Genomic DNA, 11,544 nt, shown 5'->3' with positions numbered 1-11,544 from the left:
TCACTTTGCTCTAGTGCTTTGTAGAAATTTAAATAGGCTATTCACCCCCCTCTAGCCATATTAGGACCTTTCAGCTGGTGCGAGTCTAGCAGCCACGTTGGTGGCGCTGGCGGCGGCACGGACGCGCGGGCACGGTGGCGCGGACCCGCGTGGGGGGCGACGCAGAGGCAAGGCGAGGATGGCGATGATGGCCGCGGGCAGGCGGAGGAAGGAGGCAGAAGGGCTAGGGACAGGTTGCGTTGGGGCTTTGCTGTTTCCAGAAGGCGGACGCATAGACGGTCTTCGTTGGGATAGTGGGAAGAGGCCCGGGGATCGGACAGTGCTGGTGGATTGACTGTTGCTGGTACAAGAAACTGAGTCAGGGCACTGTTGCGCTACAATAATCTGTGAGAAGGGGTATGGTATACAACTTTAAGAGTATATAGGAGCTAGAGCAAAATTGTATTAAGCCATTTACTGTACTAATCACTTTTCTCTAGTGCTTTATAGAAATTTAAATATGCTATTCATCCCCTGTAGCCATATTAGGACCTTTCAGCTGGTGCGAGTCTGGCAGCCGTGTAGGCGGCGCCGGCGCCGGCACGAACGCGCGGGCGTGGGGGCGACGCAGAGGCAAGGCGAGGATGGCGACGATGGTCGCAGGCGGGCAGAGGGAGGAGGCGGAAGGGCTGAGGACATGTTGCGTCGGGGCGTCCTTGTTTCCAGAAGGTGGACGCATGGACGATCTCTGTTGGGAGGGTGGGGAGAGGCCGGAGGATCCTACGGTGCCGGTGGATTGACGGTTGCTGGGAGAAGAAACTGAGTCAGGGCACTGTTGCGCTACAGGAACCTGTGAGAGGGGGTATGGTATATAACTTTAAGAGTATATATATTCGGTAGATAGGGTGGATAAGAGCGTGTTTAGTTTCAGGAAGTTGAAATTTTGGGTTACTGTAGCACTTTCGTTTTTATTTGGTAATTAGTGTTCAAACATAGACTAATTAGGTTCAAAACGTTCGTCTCGCAATTTCCCACCAAACTGTACAATTAGTTTTTTTCGTCTATATTTAATGTTCTATACATGTGCCACAAACATTCGATGTGACAGGTACTGTAGCATTTTTTGGGATTTTAGGGTGGAACTGAATATCTCAGTAAGGATGGCAACGGGTCGGGTTCGGATCGGGTGGAGTCTCCGTGCACCCAAAACCGAAACCCGAAATCAAAACCCAAACCCGCCCCGAAAACCGATTCGGGTGGAAATCCATCGCCAAAACCAAACCCGCGGATACCCGAAACCCGAACGGATACCCGAAACCCGAATGGATACCCGAAACCCGCGGATATATATACACATATTCACATGTATAAACAAGAGGCAACAAATAATAAATATTTTCATAAGTCAACTTTAAATAAATTTAATAATCTAAGTAAACAAATTATTATTAGTATATTATAAAACATGAGTTTTAATTCCAAATGATTTATTTCGGATATCCATTGGATATCCACGGGTGGAAAACCGAACCCGAAACCGAACCCGATTGGTTTCGGGGCCCCGAACCCGAAAACCGTGGGTGAAAAACCATCCCCAAACCCGAACCCGCAAAACCCGAAACCCGCGAATATCCGCACCAAACCCGATCCGTTGCCATCCTTATCTCAGGGGCTCCTCTCAAAAAAAAAACTCCATACCCCCACGCCCCACAGAGTCGGCACTCGCGATTCCGAACCCAGCCGTAGGTCTCGTCTCGTCTCCTCCTCTCCCCCAACCCGATCCAGCCGAACCCAGGCGGCGGCGGCGCCGTCAGCGGCAGCGATGGCGGCGGTGACGAACGCCGATGTGGAGGTGGTCGACTTCGACCTCGACGACGACGACCTCATGGACGACGACGCCGGGCCGGATCCGGTGCCGGCCCCCGCCCCCGCCTCCCGCCTCCGCTCCTCCATCGCGGGCGACGACGCGCCGCGTAGGACCAAGGGCCGCGGCTTCCGCGAGGACACTAACTCCTCCACGCCCCGCGACTCGCGCTTTGGCGCGGGGGGACGCGCCGACCTCGACTCGATCGGCGGCCCCGGACCCATCCAATGTACGCCTCCCCTCTCTTTCTTTCTTTTTTCCTAAAAGATTTTCTTGAACCTATTAGTTTTTTTGGTGGCAATTTAGTACTGATGAGGCAAGAAGGATTGTTTGATCTCAACTCTATTATAGGTGCCTATGTAACTTAGTATGTGTGCTGCCTTGATGTATTGCTTTCTGTGTAAATTGAACGGATTTGTGGGGTTCGAAGAACCTAAAGATTTCGCATGGCCGAGTTAGCAGTACTTTACTTGTTGCTACGTGGAAAAGATCGATTTTTTTTTTTTTTGCAAGTAATGTGGATGTGGAAGTGGGGCTTTGGGTGATATGGATGCTACAGTGGATTGCTCCCTGTTTTTTCCCTCATCATTTTGTTGATTTTACTCAAGACCAATGTCCAATGGGGTTCAAAGAGCCTAAAGATTTCGCATTGATCAATTAATTCTACATTGGGTCAGTTTCCACTTCAAATATGGACTATGATTTCTCTAGGGTTTGTCTAGGAAACTTGTATGTTATTTCCAAAGGAAATTTCAGTTCCCTCTGTGAGCATGATTGTTCGTTTTACTCATATCACAAGGTACCGTGCGCAGAGTTTTATGTTCTTTGTTGGTCTTTATCTTTCTGCCTTTTGGCTATCAGTTCTTTTTAACACCATAGAGGTTGGTTCTTTATGTGAGCTGAAGACTGTCAATGTATCAACGTTAATCAGCTTGTTAGGTGTTAGTGATGGGCTGAGGATATAATAAATTAAAAAGTTCTTTTACTTTTTTGTAGCTATACGATACAAAGAGAGTTATTTTCAACCTGACTACTGTTTATACACCATTATTTGATTCTGTAATTCTGAAGTTTTGGTTCTTGTAGGCACAACTGAGCCTCTTAGCGTTTTGTTTTGTTCTTTCCCTTGCATCCTTTCATTTGGAGCTTTATACCTCTCTTTTACCTGTGTGTGAGTTTTAAATAGTGCATGACTGGGAATATGAAATCTCGAAACTTTTTAGTTCATGTTAATTCGATGCCTAGGTTTGCCCGCGTCACAAAATTTAGTAGCTTCTCAAAAAAATCTGTCACCAGTTGAACTGTGATTGGTTAGATGTGCCTTTATAAATTTGTACTCTGCTTGTACTCTAGGTAATAAAGCAAAATTGATCACACTGTTTTTCAAAAAACAATAACTTAATGAAGTCTGCAGAGTTCTTTTACTTTTGTTGAAGGTTCTTCTCTATGATGATAATTAGTTCCACTTTGAGTTCATGTATGTTTATTTTGTTCTCTTGTTGCAGCAATTGAAGGATGGATTGTGTTGGTCACTGGAGTTCATGAAGAAGCTCAAGAAGAAGACCTTCAAAATGCATTCCAAGAATTTGGGCAGGTCAAAAACCTGCATTTGAATTTGGACCGTCGTACCGGATTTGTCAAGGTCTGTTTTATTTTACTTAAATACTGTTTAACTTGCTCGAGTCGCGGTGCCTGGTGCAAGCGGTAGAGTTTTACTGCATGTGACCGGAAGGTCCCGGGTTCGAGTCGCGGTCTCCTCGCATTGTACAGGCGAGGGTAAGGCTTGCCACTGACACCCTTCCCCAGACCCCGCACAGAGCGGGAGCTCTCTGCACTGGGTACGCCCTTTACTTTTTAACTTGCTCGCTTGCTGCCAGCATGATATTCCTCATTTTAGAATTTGACATATTTAACATTAATTCTTGAAAGCATCCCTTGATAGTAATTAGCAAACGACTTAGGGTGGAAGCTCCTATATATATGTGATCTTGCAAATGATTAAATGAGTGCCTTTATATGTGGTATCTGTTGTTTAAATACCAGGTTTTTTTATCTTCTCTCAAGCATTGGTTTTTACTTTTGCCCCTTTCTCTGTACAGGGGTACGCTTTGATTGAATATGAGAAGTTTGAAGAAGCTCAAGCTGCAATAAAAGAACTGGATGGAGCTGAGCTTTATAAACAAATAATGAGTGTCGATTGGGCATTTAGCAGTGGCCCTGCCAAGCGCAGAAATACTCGGAAAAGGTATTTGCTTCTTTTTTCCCCTGCAATTTTGGTATGGGAAAAACAGGGCAAGGTCACTACTAGTTTTACTTCCTCTTTTTGTGCTAGCTGTGTTAGTTTGTTGGATTCCTTCCCCTTTTTGTACTAGCTGTGTTGGTTTGTTGGAGAAGGGCGGGCCTGGTGCAAGCGGTAGAGTCTTACCGCCTGTGACCGGAAGGTCCTGGGTTCGAGTCGCGGTCTCCTCGCATTGCACAGGCGAGGGTAAGGCTTGCCACTGACACCCTTCCCCAGACCCCGCACAGAGCGGGAGCTCTCTGCACTGGGTACGCCCTTTTGTGTTGGTTTGTTGGACCCAAATATTTGGGTAGTACATGTTTCACAATGCTCAATATTTGTTGGTGTTTAATAATATCTGAAGAAAGGTTTGATTTGATCCTGATTTGGGGATGGAAGGAGGTTTTAGAAATTTTCAGAGCTAATTGCACCAGTTACTTGGTCATTAGTGTAACAGACAAGCCAATTTGACTAGAGTTATGGATTGATATTTTTTAGTTAAAACTGCACTGAATCAACATGGAGTTGAAACTGGTATGCAAGTACTGGAACACATTAAGTTAGCATATTAGAAACCAAAACTGACTGCAGTAAAAGTTATTGATCTTTCATTTGTCTTGTCACTTTTTGCTCTTGTGGAAATTGGCAACCACATCCATTATCGAAAGGTATCATGCTTCTGACTTTCCAGAATATGTGGTAAAAAGTAGGTTACCTGCTTGGTTCTTAGAGGTTCCAGTTCATGTTGTCATTGGTGAGTGGTTCTTCTGAGTATGTATTTTTTTTCTCTTAAGGTGTTGTCTTACCAATGCCTGGCATTTCCAGAAGAGCCATGTTAACTTTCTCAGTTTTCTTATATTTGGCTTGCCTCAATATAATTGCTTAATAGATGCCCCCTGTTCCTTCTGATTATTATAAGATATACAAGGGGTCTACTGTAACTATTTCCCTTCAGTTCTTTGTTGATGCTCGGCTTGTTGTCCAGCCACTAACTAAATGAAATATTGCTGACTTTATTTGGTACTTTTGTGTCTGTCAGGTCTCCACCAAGAGCTCGTTCTAGGACCCCACCCAGGAGAAGGCACTGATGTTTCCCCAGCATTACTATGTCATGTAGTGCAAGAAGTCTGGGGATTTCAAATATTAGCTTGGTGTATGTGTATCACTGGAGTTTGATAGTGGTTATTAGATTGCCTGCTGTTTGCTTATTTGGGACATTGGTAGTTGTATCCTGCTTTGAAGTCTGGTTTGAGTTGATGGAGACATGGAGGTGCACTTAGCCGCTTAACATTATGTTTGGCATGCTAGTTGGAGACTATTGTAAGCGATGATCCTTTTGGATTTTTAGCAAGTGATGTGTTGGTGTTGGATTTTTATGTTTGTGTGTTCCTTCACTTTGTTATCACCATTCTGACGAGTGATGCGTTGGGTTTTGATGTTCGTGTGTTACCCTGCTTCACTTTGTAGTCGCTCAAGAAATGCTCGTATGCTCCTCTTTAACGTATGTTGATTGAACAATTAGCGATTGGCAAGCTCCGAAGAGCTCATTTACTTTTAGCACTTGCGTGGAGATCAGCACTTTGGAGCTCGCTCACTCCGCAGCTCACTCAGCACTTGCGTTGTTTTTTGCCTTTTTGGGACGTCGAGTTGCTGCTCATTGTGCCGCACGTTGGTCCCGCATCAGATGTCATACTTTGGTTACTGTGAGCATCAGTTTTGCATTTGCTCGACGTGGTACAGGTGAGTTATGTGCCGTCTCAAGAATTGCATCCGAACTAAGGACATGTTTGGATACAAGGACTAATCACTAGTTAGCTAAAAATTAGCTCCAGTACATCTAAACAGGAAGGCTAATAGGTAGGTTACTTTTTTAGACAAGTTTTCAACTAGTTATTAACCAACTAGCTAACCAACCTTAACTAATCCGAGTCATTTTTTAGCCTAACTAAGTAACTAGCCCTAACTCATCCAAAGAGGCCCTCGGTCACGACACAACAACAGAATAGAAGAAAACTCGATCACAACACAATGGAAGATTTAACTCAGCAACACATCCCTCTTAGCTTCTACAAAATGCAGCATTTTATTAACAACCATAAGCAGGATTAACTCTCCATCAACAACAAACAACTCCCCCAAAACAGGAACATAATATAATACACCTCTATAATCACAGGACACAAAATTCAGCAACCACAGGCATTCGATGGCCCTGGCTTCGATGCCACTTCATTTGCCTGACGACTACCCACGGAAGCTGGCGCTGCGTTGCTGTTCCAACCGCGTGCCCTGCATGAGGTCTTTGAGTCTGGCTTTGATCGTACCCAGCTTCTCCAAGCATTCCTCCAGGTCACCATCAACCTCACCTTCTGTCAAGGACGAGTCCTCTTGCTTGATTGAGACTCCAATAACCGGTTCCTGCTTGATGGAAATCCCGATCCCTGCAGGTTGGCTGCTGGTTGCAGCAGCTTGGGCGTCATGGCTGGGGTCTGGTGACTTGGATGTTGAGCTGGGCTTCAGGTCCTCTGTGGACGTGACAGTAGTGTCCTTCTGATAGATGTGGCTGGAAGCGCTGTTTGTGGCTGACGGAGGTGCAGGGATCATGGGACCTGGAGCTTCCTCAGGCGTATTTGAAGCTCTGCACAACGATTTCCGGGCGTCCCAGCTATCATTGTCGTCATTTTCATCATCTGATTCTGCAAACATTTTGAGATAGATCGGTGAAGATGGTACCTTTGCTAGAACAACATATATAGTTAGCAGGAAGTGGCATCACAGAAAAGTCCTTTTTTTCCCCTCCAACAGATCCCTATACAAACAATGTAAGAAGGGCAAAAACGATTAATGAACTGGATTAACTAGATAGCCCGGCTTTGATAAGGAAAAGGAAGAGATGAAATGTGCAGGCTTGTAAGCGCTGGTTCAGAGGCATGGGAGCAAAGGAGACAGGCAATCTTTTTTGGTTTTTCTTTATAATAATGATACGTTTATCATTTTCATTTAGTGGGAAAAAATACTTCATCCTATGCTACTAGGATTTCTTGTATTTGCATCACAAATTAGCTAACTGCTATAATCTTAACAGTACCAGATTAGCAAACCATGTCCATGTGACAACCATTTCTACACACGAAACAATCGGAGTAACATATCCACAAGAGATAACAGTACCAGATTTATAATGTTCAAGTAGACGAGCAGCATGCCGACCTTTTCCGTTTGCCTAGTAACAATAAAATCAACATTTTATTCAATACATAAAAATATTATAGACAATAAACTATGCCAGAAACTGCACTTCATTATAATATAAAGTAAATACTACCCTGGGGAAACAATCATGAGTCACCTATACTCAATATATTCTAGCACTTAAATACACAGATATCTAAAGAAAGAATTTAAAATCCATCAGCTACCTGTGAAAGAGGGACCGTCCAACCTTTTGCTAGAGACCACTCGAGAGTAGGCCTCAGATCACTATAATTAGCTTGATAACGTTTGCCTTCACCTATGGGAGGTTCCGGCAGCTCTACCTGTACACAGTTTTAGTAACATGTGGATATATTCAATAAGTAGATGGTTATAATATTGGCTACGGAACGAAGAAAACCATGAGAAAATGATGATCAAAGGAATAACTAGTTTCTTTCTACTAGATGAAATGATATGCAGCTCTCATGCATGTTCGATAAAATAAAGAGGACTAACTAGTTGGAGAAGTAAAGTTTAAATCATCTATTGCATGGTACATGAAAATAACAAGAAAATTTAGGAGAACAGGTAATTTCTAGTAACATGGTAAATCATTAAATTCTTACCTCGACCAGGTCTTCATTGAGTAACTCAGTAATTGTCGCAGACCAATAACAACCTTCATTCAACCAATCAACCAGATCACCTATTTGCCAGGTTTCATCAACAATTGCTGTGACATCACTATTTGGTAACTGCTCAGGAACTTCATGCACAAAATACCATTTTGGAAACGAAGGCCTTATCATGATTTGAGTACTCTCTCTTGAATTTTGGTTGGACCATGCAGGGTTCTTTCGAAAGAGCCTAACCCATTCCTTCTCTGCAAGGAAACAGCAAGGGGAATGGAATATAATGTGCTTAAAAGTTAAAACTAATGATTAATGTCAACAGTCATGCACTCATGCTGACGTTCCTATGTTCTTTTCAACTGGACACAGGAATGATGAACTGTGAATGGATTATCTAGACCTTATATTCTTCATAACACCAAATTTTATCAAACTGAGATTTATAGTCGAATTAACCAAACACTTGTTGGTGAGATAACATATGAACATGATTACATATCAGTTTGTGCTAAACAAATTTTGGTAAGCACAAAGATAGTAAATTCCTATTGAAAAAAAGGGTGCCACCCAAACCTCAAAATATGTACCTGCTTGTGGTGCAATACCCTTAAACTTGGCATTTCCATAATAGATGCCAAAGCCTATAAGTTCTTGTAGTTCCTTTGTATTCTCATAAGATCTTCTAATCATTAGGGTTTGGATTACATAGATTGTACAATAAAGGAAGGTACTAGGTACATAAAAGTTAGCAGTATGAAATGTTCACAAATTTTAGTATCACTATTGAAAAGACAAAACAATTGCTTAACACAAGAGAGCTAAGATAAAGCTTTGCTTACTTTCGCCAGGATAATCAATGTACTCCAAGTAACACTCCAGGTATCCAAACTTGACACGCATACTATGTATCTGAAAAATAGCTGCATTTAATTAGCCCCCATGCTCTACTTTTTTCCATCTAATATGAATACACATCTACAATTCAGGAGATGCACGATGAATTAAACAATGAGGAAAAAGTTTGTTTCCTTTTATTTTTAATGTATGGATGGGCAGGTCTGTTTCCTTTTCTTTTTTTGAACGTAAAATACAGCAGGGGAGGCCCCCACTCTAGAGATTTATTAGAAAAAAGGCACTGTACAAAAGGGAGGCTTTACCCAAGCCAAAGCACAAAAAGAAAAAGAACTGCAGATGCAAGCTCAAGGATAGCTGCAAAGCTAGGGTAGGGAATCTATACAGAGAAGGAACTCATGACGTTTGTCTTCACTAAGTCTACAAGCCTGCAACCTGGCCTCTTCACAGAAGAGACGTTTCCTTTTCTTTAAATTGGCTTTGTAATATGACTCTTCCTTTACAAGATTAGATACTTAACTTCTAGATTCATATATGGAGAAACAACTATTTTTCAAAACTTTTAAAGCTGAACTTAACTATTTATTAATGATTATTTATTATATTAATCACTGGTTCAATCTAGATTCTAGACCATTAAAAAAATCAGAAACATAATTGCTGTAGGTTTTTTTCTTTTCCTTCTTTCATTGATATAGTAATTTCTAGACCTTGGTCTCTTTCCAGATGGGGGCTGGGCTGGGTGGGCTGCAGCCCCCCTCGTGAGCATGATTTTCTACCTTAAATCACTGTTACTTAGCCTCAAATCACCATTAATCTGTAGCTCTAGCCCTAAATCTTCATTGTTTAGCCCCCCCTTTGTCCTCATCCTAGAACCGCCCCTGGGCCAGGCTGTCGGTGCTGCTGCGTGGAAAGGTCACCAATGAGTCATAGCACCACTTCACCGGAGGTGGTAGCTGCTGGAGGTGGGCGGAGTCTAGCGCAAGGCCATCGCAGCGGCAGAGTTAGGAAGGGCATGAGGGAGTGTGGAAAGCGGAGAGGTGAGGCGCCAGTGGCAGTTGGTGATAGGGGAAGATGTCACACAGCAGTTAGCTGTGGCATTGGGAGCTGTGACAAGGGCCGACATGACAGGGTTGTGGCAGGGGTAGAGGCGGTGGTGGCTCTGCAAGAGGCAGGCTGCTGGTTCATTGCAAGGACGACAGCGATAGGCTACACGCTTCGGCGTAGTGTGAACCACCGCACATTAACTTTGTCCTTCTTTTAACTCTCAAATACTTAGAGAATAAATCCCGTGCTCTATTTCTTTACATCAAACATGAATAAAAAAAAGGTGTTCATCTGTGATTCATGAGATGCATGATGAAACAAGGAAATATTATGTTGTATTCCCTCAATTAAAAATTAAGTCAAAGTTAGAGATTTATGACAAAACTAAAACTATTTACATTTCGGAACCTGAGGGAGCACTAACTAGCGACGATATGAAATTCAGACGAGAGGTTACTCGAATATAAACAGTTTAAATTAGTAATTCACTGCCACCACATATTACAAACAAATGCAGGCAACACTTAATTAGAGTATGGTAACTGAACAGAGAAGTAATGGGGGATAAAAGAGGCTTGACCTTGCAGCGAAACCATGCACCCCTGTAACCGCTCACCAAGGATTTGGACTCCGCGAGATCCCCAATCTTATACGGAAGAAGCAGATCCATCTCCAGCTACCAATCTACAGGCATCAAAAGTAGAAATCTAGTAAGAATAATGTGAAGAGCCTAGTACCAGAAGTCCAATTACAACGATAGTCATAGCAATCCAGGTTTAACAAAGACCAGCGTCTTCCTATTTTCCATCGATTTGGGAGGCGATGAACAAAGTAATTTGACACCACACAATAATCAATAGCCCAAAGGCAAATGCTTTCCTTTGAAAGGCGGAATGGAGGCAGCGGGCAGTGGCGTACCGGGAGGGAGGCAGAAGGGCAGCCTTCGATCAGCCTCGATGCGGAACCGCAGCCAATCGCCGCTGGCAACCCCGGCGACGGTTGCCGGCTCGGCGCCTCGTCCCGTCCCTCGCCGGTGGCGGCACGCGGCAGAAGTGTGCATGAAGGGAAGGGAGGAGTTTATAGATTTTTGGATTTGGGGAAAAAAAAGTCTACCCACACTATGTAGCTGAACCACCTAAAATATGAAACTGGATTTTCTACATGAACTTCTCAAAATCGGACAAATAACCACCGATCGGTCTTGAACGGTGGTTCTGCTACCGCGACGGTAATTTTGTCTTTACTTTTTTATTTATTTATTTTCGTTCAATCTTTAAAAAATCACAGTAAATTATATAAAAATCATGAAATAGAAAATCCAATTTTATTAAACTCCACGTGAGTAGATCTACAGTGAACATATAATATAGAATTCTTTAGTACAAGCTTTAGTTCTATGTTTTTTTAATTAAATGGAATAATTCATAGTTACAACTTCTATGGTTCAATTATGGTAAAATTTTTATGGTGGACTAATTATTGTATGCTTGAATTATAGTAAATATTTTATACTCATTGGATTATGTATAACTTAGTTTATTGGGGTGAAATAGTCCACCCTGAATAGTTGGATGGTTATGTAGATTTTTTCTTTAGATTTGGACTCGCCGAGAAAACATACGACTAATCATAATTTAATTATTATACACTATATAAACCTATGTGGGCTAGGAGTGGCGCGGCCCACCTGTGTTGCT

The 11,544-nt window shown here is 42.7% G+C and overlaps 2 protein-coding genes across 2 annotated transcripts; one reads left to right on the top strand and one right to left on the bottom strand.

The window, feature by feature from the left end:
- Positions 1 to 1,685: 1,685 nt before the first annotated feature.
- LOC136517081 (RNA-binding protein Y14A-like) lies at positions 1,686 to 5,639 on the top strand. The gene is made up of 4 exons (XM_066510597.1): positions 1,686 to 2,072; positions 3,349 to 3,485; positions 3,943 to 4,088; positions 5,161 to 5,639. The coding sequence occupies exons 1-4, from the start codon at positions 1,802 to 1,804 to the stop codon at positions 5,207 to 5,209; spliced, it is 603 nt and encodes a 200-aa protein (XP_066366694.1). The 5' UTR covers positions 1,686 to 1,801; the 3' UTR covers positions 5,210 to 5,639.
- Positions 5,640 to 6,110: 471 nt separating this feature from the next.
- On the bottom strand, positions 6,111 to 10,973 carry LOC136517246 (uncharacterized). The gene is made up of 7 exons (XM_066510784.1): positions 10,766 to 10,973; positions 10,428 to 10,531; positions 8,788 to 8,857; positions 7,943 to 8,199; positions 7,541 to 7,657; positions 7,293 to 7,344; positions 6,111 to 6,817 (listed from the first exon to the last, which is right to left on the bottom strand). The coding sequence occupies exons 2-7, from the start codon at positions 10,515 to 10,517 to the stop codon at positions 6,366 to 6,368; spliced, it is 1,038 nt and encodes a 345-aa protein (XP_066366881.1). The 5' UTR covers positions 10,518 to 10,531; positions 10,766 to 10,973; the 3' UTR covers positions 6,111 to 6,365.
- Positions 10,974 to 11,544: the final 571 nt, after the last annotated feature.

This window comes from Miscanthus floridulus, chromosome 17, assembly GCF_019320115.1.
Source record: "Miscanthus floridulus cultivar M001 chromosome 17, ASM1932011v1, whole genome shotgun sequence".
In the NCBI taxonomy this organism is placed as follows: domain Eukaryota; kingdom Viridiplantae; phylum Streptophyta; class Magnoliopsida; order Poales; family Poaceae; genus Miscanthus; species Miscanthus floridulus.
Note: the sequence above shows the minus strand (reverse complement) of the source record. Positions and strands in the feature narration are given on the sequence as shown.

Coding starts and splice junctions, on each gene's coding strand:
- LOC136517081 (XM_066510597.1), top strand. CDS start 1,802: ATGGCGGCGGTGACGAACGCCGATGTGGAGGTGGTCGACTTCGACCTC. Junction 2,073..3,348: donor CGGCCCCGGACCCATCCAAT/GTACGCCTCCCC, acceptor CTCTTGTTGCAG/CAATTGAAGGATGGATTGTG. Junction 3,486..3,942: donor GTCGTACCGGATTTGTCAAG/GTCTGTTTTATT, acceptor TTCTCTGTACAG/GGGTACGCTTTGATTGAATA.
- LOC136517246 (XM_066510784.1), bottom strand. CDS start 10,517: ATGGATCTGCTTCTTCCGTATAAGATTGGGGATCTCGCGGAGTCCAAA. Junction 8,200..8,787: donor CATTGATTATCCTGGCGAAA/GTAAGCAAAGCT, acceptor GTTTCCTTGCAG/AGAAGGAATGGGTTAGGCTC. Junction 7,658..7,942: donor TCAATGAAGACCTGGTCGAG/GTAAGAATTTAA, acceptor AACTGTGTACAG/GTAGAGCTGCCGGAACCTCC.